The sequence below is a fragment of the Scyliorhinus canicula genome, chromosome 19, assembly GCF_902713615.1.
Source record: "Scyliorhinus canicula chromosome 19, sScyCan1.1, whole genome shotgun sequence".
Taxonomy (NCBI): Eukaryota; Metazoa; Chordata; class Chondrichthyes; order Carcharhiniformes; family Scyliorhinidae; genus Scyliorhinus; species Scyliorhinus canicula.
The window spans coordinates 68,043,301-68,060,701 of record NC_052164.1 but is presented as its reverse complement, the minus strand read 5'-3'; the positions used below and the strand labels follow the sequence as shown (position 1 = coordinate 68,060,701).

The following is a 17,401-nucleotide window of genomic DNA, read 5'->3' as shown; positions in this document are numbered from 1 at the left end:
CAGCGGCACATCTCCTGACAGGGAGAGAGTGCCTGGCAGAAGGTGGGGGAGAAAGGGAGAAGATCAGGGGTCAAGGGATGATAGGTGGGGGGTCCCTCTGTCTATTACTTGCTGCTTATACTGTTTGGCACACAAGTAGTCCTGTGTTGTAGCTTCACCATGTTGTCACCTCATTTGTTGGTAATTCTGATGTTGCTCCTGGAATGCTCTCCTGCACTCTTCATTGAACCACGCTTTATATGCTGGTTTGGTGGTAATAGTAGAGTGAGGGATATGACAGGCCATGTGGTTGAAAATTGTGGTTGAATACAATTCTGCTGCTGCCGATGGCCCAAGGCACCTCATGGATACCCTGTCTTGAGTTGAAGTGGCAGTGAGCTACCTTATTGAACCGCTGTAGTCCATATGCTACAGGTACATCCATAGTGCTGTTAGGGAGAAAGTTCCAGGATTATGACCCAGCGACTGTGAAAGACCGGTGATATAGTTCCAAGTCAGGATAGTGAGTGATTTTGAGGGTGACGTCTAGGTGGTGGTGTTCCCATACATCTACTGCCCTTGGCCAACCTCAGGAATTTGCTAGGTTGCAGAAAGCAGTCAAGTAATAATAATGCCGGAGCAGCATGGTGACGCATTGATTATCGCTGCTGCCTCACTGCACCAAGGACCCGGGTTCCATACACATTCTCCCCATGTCTACATAGGTCTCATCCCCACAACCCAAAGATGTGCAGGGTAGATGGATTGGCCAAACTAAATTGCTCCCCAATTGGAAAAAAATTAAGAAATTATTGATAATGCCATAATTAAAGTGCTAAGTGTTTTTATCAAAACCAGATATTGAAATTGCTAGAACAGGTTTTCTTTGACTCTCAGTGACACAGGCAGGCAGTTTCTTTTATGATTTTTTTTAAGGGATGGCATTTAAATAGCTTGACAGATTGTCAGTTTACAGATCCTAGCCACCCTTCATCGGCATTCATGACTTCTCTAAAGATTCCTAACTCTCACACTGGAGGAAAGGTGAAAATGAGGTCTGTTTGAACTCAGCCCTGAGTTTAAATGACTGCTGAGATTGGGCTGCAGGATGTGGAGTTGGGACTTCTGGGGTCTATCTGCCATTTTGGATATGTCATGGGCTCTGCACGACTCTGTGGAAATCCAATCCATCGTCACAATTTAATAGTGCTTGCTTTATCTCATGTACAGCTAAAGTTATGTTTAAAACACAAAATCTTGTGACTCAATTGTTTTAGTTAAATAACTGGGAGCTTGAATTTCTTTTTCATCGTTTCTGGTCTCTGCCGAGATGGTAACAGTTTCACTGTGTTTCGGTTTTGTGCTTGTCACAACTGACAAATGGAGGTATGCAGAGGGTGCGAGGAGTTGGTGAGAGGTTTTCATCATCGGAAGCTGCTTGAGGGTGAGGTTGAGTATGTGGCTGTTACGTCTGAGTCCTGACTGCTCAGATGGTCTGATGGGTGAGTGATTGATGGGCTGTGGTGCATTGAGAAACTTGGTGGGTAATTGGTGGGCAGGAGATGTCACCTGAAGGTCACTGATCTTGGCCACCCCATGAGGTCAGTGAACTTTCCGCAGTACTGCTGCCAGGTCAGCATGGCCAGATTCTCGAAAGTGACCTGCCGGACAAACAACTTCTGAGGATGCTCCTTGAGAAACTCCCCCTCCCTCCGCCCCCATCCTTCCTGAGGAAGCATGACCTCTCTCCTCATCTTGACCTCCCGCATTTATGAACCTGGGTGCCCTCTCTCTTCCCACCAGTATTCAATCATTCGAATCTCTGATTTCTGTTTGTAGACCCACTCAGCATCTTCTCTAACAAAGCCTCTCATCATCTTTGAATTCTCCATTAATTCGCATCTTAACCTTTTCCATTCCAAGGACCACAGTCCACAAACTTTTCCCAACTTTCCAAACAACTGAAGACCCTCTGCGTAAAATCCTGGTAACCTTTCTAAAGCCTTTGCAGCTTTTCTGGATTGTGATGGTCACAAGTGTCCATTTGAGACCTAACTTAGATTTATAAAGTTATCACCTGAACAGTTTTTTCTTATATTAAATATCTTCCTTTATAATCCCAGGTCATGCAACCTTATCAAATTGTCCTGGTCCTTTAAATATTTGTGTATATCAGCACCAAGGTTCATCTGGACTCTTCAGAATTGTGTCATTTATAGCGAATGGCCTTTTAATTTATTCCTCTCAAAGCATCAATTCATACTTCTATGTATGGAACTTTATCTTCAGAAGACGGTGCTGTTTGGTTTACAAATGGGCTCTAATTGGTCCAAGTGTTGCCATGGAGAATGTACCAGGGAACAATTAACTACCAAGCCTTTGGTTAAATTCAAACCAGGAAAGCCGACTCTGAGTGGTCAAGGCATTTCCATCGGGAATGAATGTTCTTTCCATTTTCTCTTTCTTTCCATGGTGCGTTCTCCATTATGACACCTCTACCATTCAGAGTCCACTGGCCAACCAATCAGCACCCCCATTCTCATGCAGTATAAATTATTGTTCCCTCTGTGATTTGGTATTCTTGTGAATCTGTCCTGATGAGTGCAAGACAAAAAGCTTTGCCAGCATGTCTCTTTTTTCGGTAATGCTCAAATTTTCTGCTACCAAGCGACTAAAACTCTGTTTTACTGGTGCACAATGTGCTAACAAGATGGGTCAGTATTTAAAGGTCAGACTGTCATCCATGAGTTAGCAAGGACTTTAAATAAAATAATGAAACATTTACTTTAAATTTGACTGATAGATCTTGCATTGCACAGGAACTGGAACTTTTCCATATGAGTGGGATTAATTCTCTGTAGCTATTCAATTTAATCATTTTCTCCTTGTTTGCAGATCCCAACTCTGGCTCCTACCCTCGCTCATCTCTTGGTAAGAAGTTAACACAATGCTTTGAGACCTGTAGAATAGATGATAACTAAGACATGATACTGTAAAACATTACCTGCCTATTCAATTAGTTTGGGGAATTAGCCCTAAATTCCAGCAAAGCCCAGAACTGACCCTGTCAACTCTCCTATGCGTGAAAAATGCAGTAATATGTCAGATTCTGACTCTATTAACCTGGGAATATTACATTCTGCTACTAGAGGATAGCAAAGGAAAAACAAGCTGAAATGAATAAATCCTTTTAACAACACCCTAAGGATTTAATAAATGCTTGAAGGTTGATTAATGTTTGAAAATAAGTTGGTCCTTTAGAATCAATTTGTATTTATCGGTAAATTGATACTTGAGGAGCCATTAATGTTTGAAAGCAACTTAGTGTTAGGATATAGATTGGTATTTGACTGTTAGTTTCTAAGGGTTGGTTATTCTTTAGAAGCAGGTTATTTTTGGTAACTACTTGGTGTTTGAGGACATGTTATAGTTTGAGTGCAGGATTAAGATTTAGGATAGGTTAGTGTTTGACATTAGATTGGAGGTTATCAGTGGGATTGTCGCCAGGCTTGAAATACCCGCCCAAAGTCAACAGATCTTTTGCAGGTCCAGTGATAATTTCCATGGCAGTCAAGCCCATATGACTGTTTAAGGAGGAGTTAATGTGCTTATGTTTGATGCTAGTTTTGAAATGTAGATTCACATTTGAGGGCAGGTTTATATCTGAGGCCAGGGTTGCAAGATCGGAGGTTTATTCTGACACTGGGAATCACTTGTCCAGCATCGCTTGGATATTGCCTTTAGATTCTGATTGTTACAAATGGAGACATAGGGCGGGATTCTCCCATACCCGCTGGGTACGGGAGGTCCCGGCGGGACGGAGTGGCGTGAACCGCTCCGGCGTCGGCCCGCCCCAAAGGTGCAGAATACTCCGCACCTTCAGGGGCTAGGCCGGCGCCGGAGTGGTTTGCGCCCTGTGGTAGTATGACTAGAGGTACTACAGTACCTGGGAGTGTGAGCTACCATTGGTGGAGAAGGCCTGCTACTCATTGGCCCAAGTATTTGCATTTCATTGGTCGGAATGTAAGGTAGCTCCGCCCAGTGAGGCGGGGTATAAGAACCCGTGTTTCCCAGCAGCCGGCCTTTTTCTGTACACGAGCTGCTGGGGAAACATTTTGTTGATTAAAGCCTTCAATTCGGACTGCATCCTCGTTTCAATAGTTATTCATCGCGCATCATGCCCCGCTGGCCGGCGTGGAAGGCCTTTGGCGCGACGCCAGCCGGGGCTGAAGGGACTCCACCAGCCGGCGAGAGTCCGCGCATGCGTGGGAGTGTCAGCGGCTGCTAATGTCATCACCACGCATGCGCGAGGTGGGGGGTGGGTTCACCTACGCTTCGGCCATCGTGGAGGCTGACACGGCCGACGCGTAGGAAAAGAGTGCCCCCATGGCACAGGCCCGCCCGCGGATCGGTGGGCCCCGATCGTGGGCCAGGCCAGCGTGGCAGCACCCCCCGGGGCCAGATCGCCCCGCGCCTGCCCCCCCCCCCCCCCCCAGGACCCCATAGCCCGCCCATGCCACCAGGTCCCGTCGGTAAGGGACCTAGTCTGATCCACGCCGGCAGGACCGGCAAAAAACCAGCGGGACTTCGGCCCATCGTGTGCCGGAGAATTCAGGTAGCCCTGGGGCCCACTGAGTCACGCCGGTCCCCACCATTCTCCGAGGCGGGCGGTGCGATTCACGCCTTGCCAACTTTAGGAGGGTCAGAGAATTCGGAGGACGGCGGGGGCGGGAATTACGCCGACCCCCGGCGATTCCCTGACCCGGCGGGGTGTCGGAGAATCCCGCCCATAGTACTCAAAGTGCGGTAAGTGAGGAATAGCTAGGGCAATTCCTGCATAGTTATATCTGTGTTTGAGGGATTAGTTAAGGGACTTCAGGTGAAGCTAACATTTAAAGGTGAGATAAAGGTCTTCGGGCTTGGTAAATACTTGTAATTAAAGATGTGCAGGTTAGGCGGATTGGCCATGCTAAACTGCTCCTTATAGTGTCCAAAGATGTGCAGGTTAAGTGTGGTTACGGAGATAGGGTGGGGGAGTGGGCCTCAGCCGAGTGTTCTTTGGAGGGTCGGTGCAGACCCATTGGGCCGAATGGTCTTCTTCTGCACTGAAGGGATTCTATGGATTCTAAGCAAGTACCTTCCTGAAAATGATGGTAGCTACATGGATTGCGTAGTAGGTTATTTCCCTTTGAGGGTAGTTTAGGGTTTGAGGCCAATTTTGTACTTGTGCCTTACATAATCTTTTCCTCCTGTTTACAGATGTGATCTGTAATGCAAACGCTCCCTCACGTTCAGGTATGGATCTAACAGAATGCAATGTGAAATCTGTAAATACCATAAAAAGATTATGCTTTAATCTGGAAATGCGGAACAGCAGTCACTACATCTGGAATGCAGGAAGCTGCAACGCTTAATGATAGAGGAAGTTAATGTTTTGGTGGCTGTGCAACTGTGTAACTCTGAAATTTCTACTAATATTAATTAAATTGTTGATCGGGGATGAAAGAAATCTGTGAAGCCCAGAAGTTCCCTTCAGGGCAAAAATGTTTTGTCTGCGAATTATTTGTAGAATAGCCACATAATGTGAAGACAGTTGTTCTCACAGAACAAACTCTTAAAGTTTGCAATCTGTGTCGCTTCTCAAGGACATAGTTATTCCTGTCCAAAAGAAAGAAGGCGCTTACAACAATGACAACTTTGAAATTAGTATTAACGCCAATGGATAATGCATATACTAGAAAGCCTGGTAAAAAATGCCAGTTTAAAACATGGATTTTTAAGTGGTGGGACTCGACTGTGAAACAATCAGGAACTGAGGGCTCCCTATACATTTAGCCTACCAGTTAAGCTAAAAAGCTTATGAGGAAGAGGGTCAAACATGCACTTGCTCCTTCCCATAATCGGGAAAAGACTTAGTCCAACTGATAGCTTGTGTTGCAGAGGCCGAGGAGTGGGGAAGGAAACTACAAACCCATGTGTCAGTTTGGAAATGTCTGACTGAGGGCTCGGAAATTGCTTTGAGTCAATGAGGTGCATTGACAAGTTTGAAACCTGTTAGAACCCACGAAGATCGAGGTAGTGACAATTCAGTTTCACTTATGCACCTCATCGGAATGCTTTCTGATACTCCTTTGATCTTCATGCTGTCTGCAATCTCTGAGTGGGCAGGAAGCCACAGAATTGTTGCTAATCACATAAATAAACAGCTCCTCATAAAGGCTCACTGCAGGGCAGCACGGTGGCGTAGTGGTTCGCACTACGGCCTCACGGCACCGAGGTCCAGATTTAATCTCGGCCCTGGGTCACCGTCCGTGTGGAGTTTGCACATTCGTCCCATGTTTTTGTGGGTTTCGCCCCCACAACCCAAAAGATGTTCAGGGTAGGTGGATTGGCCACATTAAATTGCCCCTTAATTGGAAAAACAAGAATTGGGTGTTCTAAATTTTAAAAAAGGTAAAAAAAATTAAGGGCTCACTGACTATTAGAGGGAGGCTGTCCACCTGGAATCATGCCTGACAGAAAATCAGCCTTCAACAGTGGAAGGCTAGCTCATCCAACAAGAGAGAGGGTTGCCGTGCTTTGGTAAGTTTCCACTGGAGGCTCAGGTCAGTGAGGTGGGTTCCATGGTGGAGGAAATATTTTCCGAGGTGGGAAAGAAGTCCTTGAGACTCACCCTGAAGAGGGAATGTGTGCACATTACCCAGGATATGAATTCCCATAGATTTGGCATGGCAGCAATGCAAGGAATAATACAATGACCTCACAAGGATGGCAAAGGCATGGATCCTCATGGTACATCTCATGCCGACCACACCAACGGTCTTTCACTCTGCTCAATATACCACCTGATGTGTCAGGCAGGTTGGTTCGATGTGGACTGCACTCGATGCAGGGAAGCTAGAAACAGACGTCAAACACTGGAGAAGATCCAACACTGTTTTATTCAACAATAGAACTGATAAACATATTCAGCTGTGGGCCGACACTATACTGAACTGACTGGAGACCTGATACTAACCTGACCAGACTTACTAGCTACCGCATGGTGTTTGCACTTGCTAGCTCACGAACTCTGACTGTCTCAGAGGCTGGGTCCAGAGAGAACGGGAAACCTGGTGCCCTCTGGCTTTATAGTGGTAGTGTCCTGTCTGATGATTGGCTGCACTGTGCTGTGTGCTAACTGGTCATCCTATGTATCAATCACTGCCTGTCTGCACTCCATTATATCCAGGAGTGGATATTATGACACCACCATGTTCTGTTTGGTCCTTTCTACCTTACGTAGAATCCACCAAACACTGTGACTTATCCAAACCAGAATCTTTTGTTGAGTCTTGTGTAAGATAGCAATCTGATACAGAGAGCGTTATCATGGAGTGTGATCAAGATGACCCAGTGCCTGGTTGAGCTCAGCCAGAGAGCATTGTCATCTCAAGTGATGCAGAGCAAGTCAGCGATGCTCCAGCAAGTCAAGAAGAGGGGAGACCAGCAACTCCAGTTCCAACTTCCACGCAGGCACCAGAAACTTAGGTACTACTCCTCTGGAACTGCACCTAGCACTGACCATTCACTAGTATGCCTTATTACCCTCTCAATCTTCTTCTGAAGATGGTCGGACATGTCTCTCCTTATATGGAAGTCACTGGTCACATGACCTTGGCCTTGAGACCCCGTGGTGTGTCTGCACAGCCATCCGCTGGTTGGAGATCGCATAGCTTCCATCTATGATATAGACCATAGGCATATCACCACATCCCTCTTCTTCATGAAACATTAAAGTAGTTTTACAGGCAATATTGAACATTAAACTTTATACTTTTATTATATGAGGCTAATAAAGTGAACGAGTTTTACTAAGGTGTCAATCAACATGCTGTGCCTGGGAAGTGTCCGTTTCCTTTGCACAGACCTCATTGTGCCTCCCTCACGGGATCACCTCTGTGATCATTCGGGCTATCGCCAGCCTCTTCCGAGGCGGGTTTATTTGCTGGCGTCTTGTTTCTCTTGCTCTTCGCTCTGTACCTTTGGAAGTCCTGTGTCCATAATCGCAATACTTGTGTTACGAGTCGCTTTCTCTTTTGCTTCCTTGCATGATGCTGTTTGCTACTTGCGACTGTTTTCATTACTGGTTTGTTGGTGTGATGAGCTAGCTCTCCCACTCTTCTCCTCTTTTTCCTCTTACCTCTGAGAACATGGTCATGGATTTTTGTGTCTCTCTTGGTTCTGTTTTTTTTTGGTAGCAGCCTCTGGCGTGGTGCTGGTTATTGCTGTGTGCTAAGAGGTCTGCAGAGGTTTAGGTATCGCATCATCTTTAGGTGGTTTGGCCACGCCCACTTCTGTGGCCTCACCGACATGCTGGAATACCTCGGTTTCTGGTGCCTATGTGGAAGTTGGAACTGGAGTTGCCGATCTCCCCTCTTCTTGGCTTGCTGGAGCATCGCTGACTTGCTCTTCATCACTTGAGATGACAATGCTCTCTGGCTGAGCTCATTCAGGCACTGGGGCATCTTGATCAGACTCACAAATGTGCGAGTGGTCTGTGGAGCTGCATAACGTAACTGTCATCAGCTCTTCCTCGGGATCAGTCTCAGAGTTGCCTACTACTACAATCTCCATGTCGCTGCCATCGCCATCATCATCCATGTCCTCCTTTTCGTCATCGGTGTCGTTGATGGGAGTAAATTACAGGAGCCATTTCAAAGACTTGGAATGTGTCACCACATACCTCCGAGGCCAGTTTTTCCAATATCTGGACGACCTCTTGTGTCTCTGGCTCAATCAATGTCTGATCTTCTGTTGTATCAGCAGCTGCAATTTCTAAATTCACCATCTCCAAACTCCCCCTCTTCAAAGAGTCCACTCGGTCGGGTGTTCATTCGGAGGGTCGGTGCAGACCCAATGGGCCGAATGGTCTTCTTCTGCACTGTAGGGATTCTCTGGATTCTCTGGAAGTACCTTCCTGAAAGTGATGGTAGCTACACTTTAAACTCAACTGCGTAGTAGTTTGTTTCCCTTTGAGTGTAAGTTCGGGTTTGAGGCCAATTTTGTATTTGTGCCTTACATAATCTTTTCCTCTTGTTTACAGATATGGATCTAACACAATGCAATGTGAAACCTGTAGATAACATAAAAGGATTTTGCATTCACTACCACTTATGGTGCTTAGTTTGAGGAATGATAATGGATGTTTTCTCTGATGACCCTGTCCAGTTCCTCCTAGCACTGTCCTTCTTCAATTCTCCTCAGTGGCTGCTCCAGAGGAATTGGATGGCCGGATGTGTATCTCCTTATATGGGAGTGACTGGTCACATGACCTTGGTTTTGAGACTGCGTGGTGTGTCTGCACCGCCACCTGCACCTTCCATCTATGATATTGCCCATAGGCATATCACTGCACACCCCACCATCTATCACCCTGTAACATTCCTTGGCACACAGGACTCATGCCTAACATTCACCATTCAGCATCACACCCACACTCTTGCCCTACGCAGGCAGGGCAGACACATCATCCAAGCACTGTACCACACAAAGACTGACACTCTGTCCTGCCTTGTGTCCATAGATAAAGGAGAGAATTAAGTCTGGAGGGAGGTGGTGGTTTCCATGCCCTTATCCTGCAGGGAGCATGGTGCTATGTATGCATCATTGAATAAGGTCATGTAGTCAGATTCAGCATAGACTGTCTAGGGTGATGGTAAGTCACAACCTTACGCCCATCTTTCAGTCCCTCCTCACATGCAATGTGGCATCACATGGAAGCTGGAGATGTTAAGACCACAGAACTCCTGCTTTCCTCACACTCTCTTTTCCCTGCCCCCACTCCATTTCCTCCCATCTGGAATCCAGCTGGACAGCCTCAGCAGAGGAAGAGGAAGACCCAGCTCACAGAAGGGATGAGGATGTGCCACTTGATCTTGCACTCACAACCATCAGCTCAGATCCTGGTGCTGTGAGGAATCACACAGGGATTGCTGAAATGCTGAATACAATTTCAGCTGATCAACCAGACTGCAAACTAGCAACTGGCATGGGTGGTTCATGTAACAAATTTACAGTGGGAGTGGATACGAGAGTCCTAATCAACTCGGCTTTTGACAAAATCCCAATTGCTGTTCTGTTCTGGGCAGCAGTGCCCATGGTCCACTCTAAATGGTATTAGAATTAGTTCTATTTTTCGGCACGTTTGACTGCTTTACATGTAGATCTTTCAGCAAGGCTGAGGTGTCAGAGAAAATTTGGAAAGTGCCACGGCATTGTGTAAGACCATCCAAGACAGAATAATTCCCAAATTGTCAATGTGTTTTAAAGGGAGGGTCATGGGGAATAGAAAGATTAGGGTTATTTGCAAGATAATAGGTCATGATGACAAGGTAGTGGGCTGGATTATCCGATCCCCCAGCCGTGTCTTTTACGGCAGCGCTCAATGGGATTCTCTCTTCCCGCCGCTTGTCAATGGGATTTCCCATTGAAGCCATCCCCACGCCACCTGGTGGGCGTGCACTGGCAATGGGAAAAGAGAATCGCAATGGCTGGAGAATTCTAGCCAGTACTTTTAAAACATGACAGTCAAAGTGTTCATAATTAATCAGAATTAAGTACAAAATCCTGGACGCTGAGCCGCTCCTGGAGATACATAAAATATTTTGCATCTTAAACACTCTATTTTGTGATGAAGGGCCCAAGGAGGAACACAATATGGTGTCAAGGGCCAATGGTAATGAGAGTGACCATGACTGACAGGACAGAGTTATCATATCCACAGGCCAAATGGGCTTGGTGGGCCCAGTGGTGACATATATTCCACAGCAGTCTGGTGAATGGAGGGATGTGACGTCCAGAAAAAGTGACCGACAAGTTTAAGTATTGATCTAATGTTCAGGATGTTGGGCAAGCAGTGAGGCCCATGGACTGGCAGAGTAAAGCGGAAGAGTGAAGAGCAGGAAAGTGCAGCGCAAGTAGTGTTAATGAGCGTGCCAGGGATTCTCACAGCAGCAAACGATCACATTGTGGCGCAGTGAGTCATGTCCACCACCTCCGGGCCAGAAGCTCTGGGTTCAAGTCCCACTTCAGGACTTGATGACAGTGGAGGAGGCTGTGTTCATAAAGTGGGCAAACAGCAGGATTGTCAGCCTGCAGGTCCTTTCAATATGACTGATGGCAGGTGGTAAGAGTAGGAGAGTTTCCTGGTCAGTGAGACTGCAAACCACTCCAGTACTTTGCCACGCATAATCATAAGCCAATCCAATGGAAGGCCATGGTCACCATTGCCCACCTAGGGCATGGTATGAGGAGGAGATCAGTTTGGACATTTATTTCAATTCATTTACGGGATGTGGGCATTGCTAGCTAGGCCAGGATTTATTGCCCATCCCTGATTGCCCTTGAGTGCTGAACTGCCTTCTTGAACCGACACAGTCCCTGAGGTGTAGGAACACCCTCACTGCTATTAGGGAGGGAGATCCAGGATTGTGACCCAGCGACAGTGAAGGGACAGGAATGTATTTCCAAGTCACGATGGTGAGTGTACGGAGGGGAACCTCCAGGTGGCGGTGTTCCCAAATACAGGTAGATTTGTACTGAAAAAACATCTCCCAGTGTGCACTTGAGGCGTTTAATCCAGAATTTTGAATGGATGATATAAATGTTAGGGTGAATCCTCCCGCTGCTGGAAAAGTCATTTAAAAATTTTTTTTTAGCTTTTTGGGCCGCACATTCATGAGTGCGTAAATGAGTTATAATAAAAGCCATCCATGGGCGCAATTCAGCGGCCTCGCCACGACCGACTCTGTGTCGGAACAAGGTTGTTGAATCTTGGAAGAGGCCTCTTGCGAGATTCGGAATGCTCGAAACGTCCCGTGAGATTCAACGGACTCAAAATGTCTCGCTAGATTCACTGGACGTGACCCAGAACTGCATATTTTAATGAGCCGTATAGCTAATTTAATGTTCGCCGGATCCATCTGGTGCCTGGGACTCACTGGCTGCGCTTGAGAGACCTCGCCAGAGCACTGTTTAGAATTGGACCTGGTGGGTCTCCCAGACCATTGGAGGTCCACCAGATGGTTGAGGACAGGGTAAGGTGGCACCCTGGCTCTCCCTTTGCCACACGGGCACCTTGGCGGTGTCAGCCTGGGCACACTGTCAGTGTCACCTGGACACCATGGCAGTGCTCCCCTGGCACTGCCAGTTTGCCAGGGGCACAACTAGGATACCAGGCTTGGCAGTGCCTGGGTGCCAGGTTGGCACTTACGTTGATCAGGCCTGAGGGGGGTGCTTACCAGGTAGAGAGGGGGTGGTGAGGGCGTGCTCCCGGAGGCATCCCCAAGTTTGGAGGGGGGGGGTGGTGACAGGTTGTCAAAAATAGGGGGGGGGGGGTGCTAAAAGGGGGAGGGGAGAAGATTTGGGCAACCAGACAAAATGGCCCCCCAATCTGCAAGGAGCCTTTCGGCCTGGCGAGCTGAAGCTCACCAGCAGCAAATCCCTCTAAGTGCGGCCTCGACAGAGAGAATGTCCCCAAGGCCAAAATAGATGGCAATGCCATCCATTCAGCGGACCTTTACTCAAGTCCGTTGAATTGCGGCCCATGTTTCTGCAGGGCAATAATTGACTCAGAAAGAAATGTTTCTCACAATGAAATTAAAATGAAATGAAATGAAAATCGCTTATCGTCACGAGTAGGCTCCAATGAAGTTACTGTGAAAAGCCCCTAGTCGCCACATTCCGGCACCTGTCCGGGGAGGCTGGTACGGGAATTGAGCCGTGCTGCTGGCCTGCTTGGTCTGCTTTAAAAGCCAGCGATTTAGCCCAGCGAGCTAAACCAGCCCCTGCGTCAACAACTGCAGAAACAAAACTATAGGGCGTAACATTTTTCTGTGTGATCCGTTTTCTGTTCAACTGAATGCAGACCGTGCAATGTTTCATTGGTATCATAAAGGGAACATTTGCATGATGAGCATTGATGATTCAACCACAAATACTCTGAAATTGAAGGCAGTTCAGGGTGGGGAATAAGTGCTCGCTCAGCCAGTGGCATCCACATCCCGTAAATGAATTTTAAAAAAGATTTTTACAGTGGTACGCCGGAATTTGAGAAATGTGCCACTAATAAGATTAGTGTGGAATTTAAAATGTAAGAGTTTGGCTTTTGGTACTTTTAAATATATTGGTTTAGAAATGAGGCAAAGCAGATCTGATATAACTTCAAATCAACCGTCTATTTCAAAGGGAGTTGTTCTTGAAAACATTTTGCCGCATGTTTGACCTCAGGAAGTTGACGTCTTGCCACAGCTACTGATCTGATAAGATAACATAATGTCTTTACAATGACCACAATCGAACCTCTGATCATCTCATTCTTGTGTTTTTCAGAAAGAGATTGTCCTAAAAGGGCCCCTAAAAAGAAATGTACACCCGACTAATGAGAGAACTATATTGGCGAAGCCAAAGCAGAGGGTGAGGGAAAGGAGAACAATTATATCAATCTGTCAGTGAATTAACACCAAGCTGTTTTATTTTGTAAGTGAAGTTAATTCAAATTAGACCAGGAGAATTGAACAGAAACATCCAGCTGTATGGAGGAATATCCAACAGTACTGTCTCATGGCCCCTCAATCAATTCAACTCGCCGATATTTAACATAGAAGGTTGCCATTCTCATGAAGAATTGTTTGACAAGACTTTATCTTGAAAACCATATATAATATTCATCACCTTTTTTTCTGATTACACCTCTGTGAAGCCACTTGACATATATTTTTATATTAATTATGCCATGCGAATGAAAACTATTTATGCATACTATTAATTTGACATTTTATGCTGAAGTTAAATCATGGAACTCTGAAAGTCTTAAATGTCCATCTGTGATCAACAGGTAAACTGGATGGGTAAGAAATGCTGATGCAATAGTTAAACTGCAGGGTGAAATCTAATTTCTTTTCACAATACCCTTCTGTCCATTAACCTCAACCTGAATGATCCCTGAAATGAGAAGGATGCAACCCAAGGACAGAATCAATGAATCCAATGGGAAGATTTGGGAGAATGGTTACTTGTCATATTGGCCGTGATCTAACGGAAATGTTTCTAAGGGCACGATCCTCCAGCCTCGTTACGCTCTCACTCAAGGGAAATGAGGCCGGTGAATACTGGGAGAGGCCAAAAATGAGAACCGCGCCGGGTGCCAAACAATTTGTGATGCAACTGGCCCACTCAGGTAGGCGAAATCAGATCTCGCCGTAGCATGGCGAAAAACCAACTATCACCACTTAAGCACCATTTCCATACCATTAACGAGAGCCACCCCTTTTTCAATGACCTCCCGTCATTCAGCATCCTCCCCAGTGGTCACTCTGGCGCCAATTAGTACTCCTTTTGGAAAACATGAACCTGGCGGATGGGAAGCCGAGGTGTGAGTAGCCATCTGCTCACAGGCAAAGACCCTGGCTGGGTGGGGAGTGGGGCACCCTCGGCTGGGTTGGGGAACCTTCCACTGGAGTGGGCTGCCATGGGAGGGTTGGGGGGTGCGCTGGGGAGGCAACCACTCGCGGCACCACCATGCCAACCCCTGTAGCATGTGAGAACCATTGTCCAGCATCCCAGTCAGACCTTGATGCCTGGACACTGCGGGAGGCAACATCACACACGCAGCAGCCAACATCCGAACACCCAGGGGATGGGACACAGCTCCGGGGACATGTCCATGGTCGGAGTGTGGATAAGGTGCCACGGGGTGGGGGAGATGCCTGGAGAGATGGGCCAAGGGTTCGGAGGTCATCCCGCCCTGCAGAAGAAGGAGACAGAGGCATCATACTGGTTGTGCACACTTAGATTGTGTTTGACAATTCCCCACCCCCAATAGTGTTGCCCCCTCTCCCACCCACACCCCCAACCCCTTACCTGCCCCCCCCACCTCCTCCACCTTGGTAGTGCCTGGTTGGCAATGCCAGGGTGCTGGCCTTGCAATGTCAAGGTGCTCACATTTTAGGGGGAGGGCCAGGGGACCACCCTGACCTATCCCTGACCACCCATGAGCCTCCGTTGGCTGGGAGACCGCATAGGAACCGTGATGCATAGTCTATGTGATCGCTCGCTGGGGAGCCAGTTAGATGATGGGAGGCCGCTAGATAGGGGGTCATTCCCATTAACGGGATGGGGATTGGCCTTATCTGGTGATTATTAGTTTCTCACCGCAGCGGGATCCAGATCTCACCAATGGGAGTGTGCTGGTTAAATCAGAAACCGATCGGCGTCTGACACGGTTCCTGATTTTGGACTCTCCTGCAGTATGACTGGCTTGCTCGGATTTGCACCCGCCCCATTATCACAGATTCTGGAAAGATGGCCCTTCACAATCTAACTAGAACTATAAATTTACAAGATGGTTTAATGTCACTATTTGTAGTGGCAATAAGGGGCACATAGCCATTTGTTTTTCAAAATTGACAGCTTTGATTTGTTTTGGTAAAGATATTGGCCGGAATTCTCTGGCCATTGTGATTCCCTGTTTCCACTGGCAGCGCATTCCTGCCTGTGGGTTTTCCGGCAGCCTTGGGTGGCTTTAGTGTGGAATCCCAGTGACAAGCGGTGGGAAGACAGAATTCCACAAACAGGGAATGGCGTGACGCCGGGAAACACATAACTGGTGCACTGGAGAATCCAGCCCATGATGTGCATTCTCCTCTATGAATAATAAATAGTTGAGAATGTTACAAATCATATTCTTTAATAACAAAGCGGTTGCGGCAGAAGCGGATCTTAGATCTGATAGTTGCGTGGAAGACCATGTTCCTATTCAATGTCAACATAGAATCATAGAATTTACAGTGCAGAAGGAGGCCATTCGGCCCATCAAGTCTGCACCGGCTCTTGGAAAGAGCACCCTACCCAAGGTCAACACCTCCACCCTATCCCCATAACCCAGTAACCCCACCCAACACCAAGGGCAATTTTGGACACTAAGGGCAGTTTTATCATGGCCAATCCACCTAACCTGCACATCTTTGGACTGTGGGAGGAAACCGGAGCACCCGGAGGAAACCCACGCACACACGGGGAGGATGTGCAGACTCCGCACAGACAGTGACCCAAGCCGGAATCGAACCTGGGACCCTGGAGCTGTGAAGCGATTGTGCTATCCACAATGCTACCGTGCTGCCCAAATCAAGCTTCAAAGATAGCAGCCTTCATGCATCTGTGGTTTTTGTCTGGGCATAGTTAGATGACTAGTAAAATATGCATATGTTTCTAATCAATTTATCAGCCTCTGCAGTTACCTTAAAATCTGAAGCTAGAGGCAGTCCCTGGTGTGGTGAGAAAGTAATGTTTCATTCAATTGCACAGTTGATATTGAAATTCTCAGCACATTCCATCTTTGCCGAATAAAGTGCTAAAAACAGCTCAATACCACAGCACAGACACAGTCAGGGGCGCGACCCGCGGGTGGTGGGTCGCGGGCGGGTGTCGGGAGGGTTGCGGAGCCGTCTGTTACGGTGCTCCCGATTGCGCAAATTCGAGAGCATCAGCCGCAGCAGCCAGCTTTTAACAATGCCGTCTGCAAGCGGCCTTCAAAAAGACCGAGACCATATTTTTAAAAATGCAGCCGCCCTGTGCATGCGTGCCCGCTCATTGGTGTGCGTGCAGAGTTTTGCTAAATTGCCCCTTAATTAGAAAAAATTAATTGGGCACTCTAAATTTAAAACAAAAATTTATGATTGTATTCTATTTGGAACGTGAATGCTCTTTTGCACCGAAAAATTAAATTGAGGAGTGAACTTTGAATGTGACCCAACGTGTGGGAATTTCTGCCCCTCCGCGATGGGATTTGCAGTAGCAAACGTTTCTGCCATTGGCCGACAGCGACATCATCAAGTCCTGCATCTGTCAATGTGTTTTCCCATTGTTCCCGCCCTTCAACATCGGGAAACCTGCAGCGGGGTATCTCCGTCGGCGGGACTGAAAGACCCCACAGCGAGCGGGTACAGCTGGAAGGATTTTCCCTACATTTTTAAGTTACATAGAACATAGAACAGTACAGCACAGAACAGGCCCTTCGGCCCTCGATGTTGTGCCGAGCCATGATCACCCTACTCAAACCCACGTATCCACCCTATACCCGTAACCCAACAACCCCCCCCCCTTAAACTTACTTTTATTAGGAGACTACGGGCAATTTAGCATGGCCAATCCACCTAACCTGCACATCTTTTGGACTGTGGGAGGAAACCGGAGCACCCGGAGGAAACCCACGCAAACAGGGGGAGGACGTGCAGACTCCACACAGACAGTGACCCAGCCGGGAATCAAACCTGGGACCCTGGAGCTATGAAGCATTTATGCTAACCACCATGCTACCCTGCTGCCCCATTACGAAGCACTGTTTCTCCACTGGATGGCAGCATGAACATATTGTGGAATTCAA

The 17,401-nt window shown here is 47.3% G+C and overlaps 1 protein-coding gene across 5 annotated transcripts in view; it reads left to right on the top strand.

Annotated features, from left to right (window-relative positions):
• Positions 1 to 17,401, top strand: part of LOC119953866 — a 75,459-nt gene that overhangs the window by 25,374 nt on the left and 32,684 nt on the right. For all 5 annotated transcript variants that reach the window (XM_038778468.1, XM_038778467.1, XM_038778466.1 and 2 more), the window contains 3 exons: positions 2,875 to 2,910; positions 5,239 to 5,274; positions 13,351 to 13,434. In XM_038778468.1, coding sequence (XP_038634396.1) covers positions 2,875 to 2,910; positions 5,239 to 5,274; positions 13,351 to 13,400 — 122 coding nt within the window. In that variant the 3' untranslated portion in view covers positions 13,401 to 13,434. The remainder of the gene's footprint in view (positions 1 to 2,874; positions 2,911 to 5,238; positions 5,275 to 13,350; positions 13,435 to 17,401) is intronic.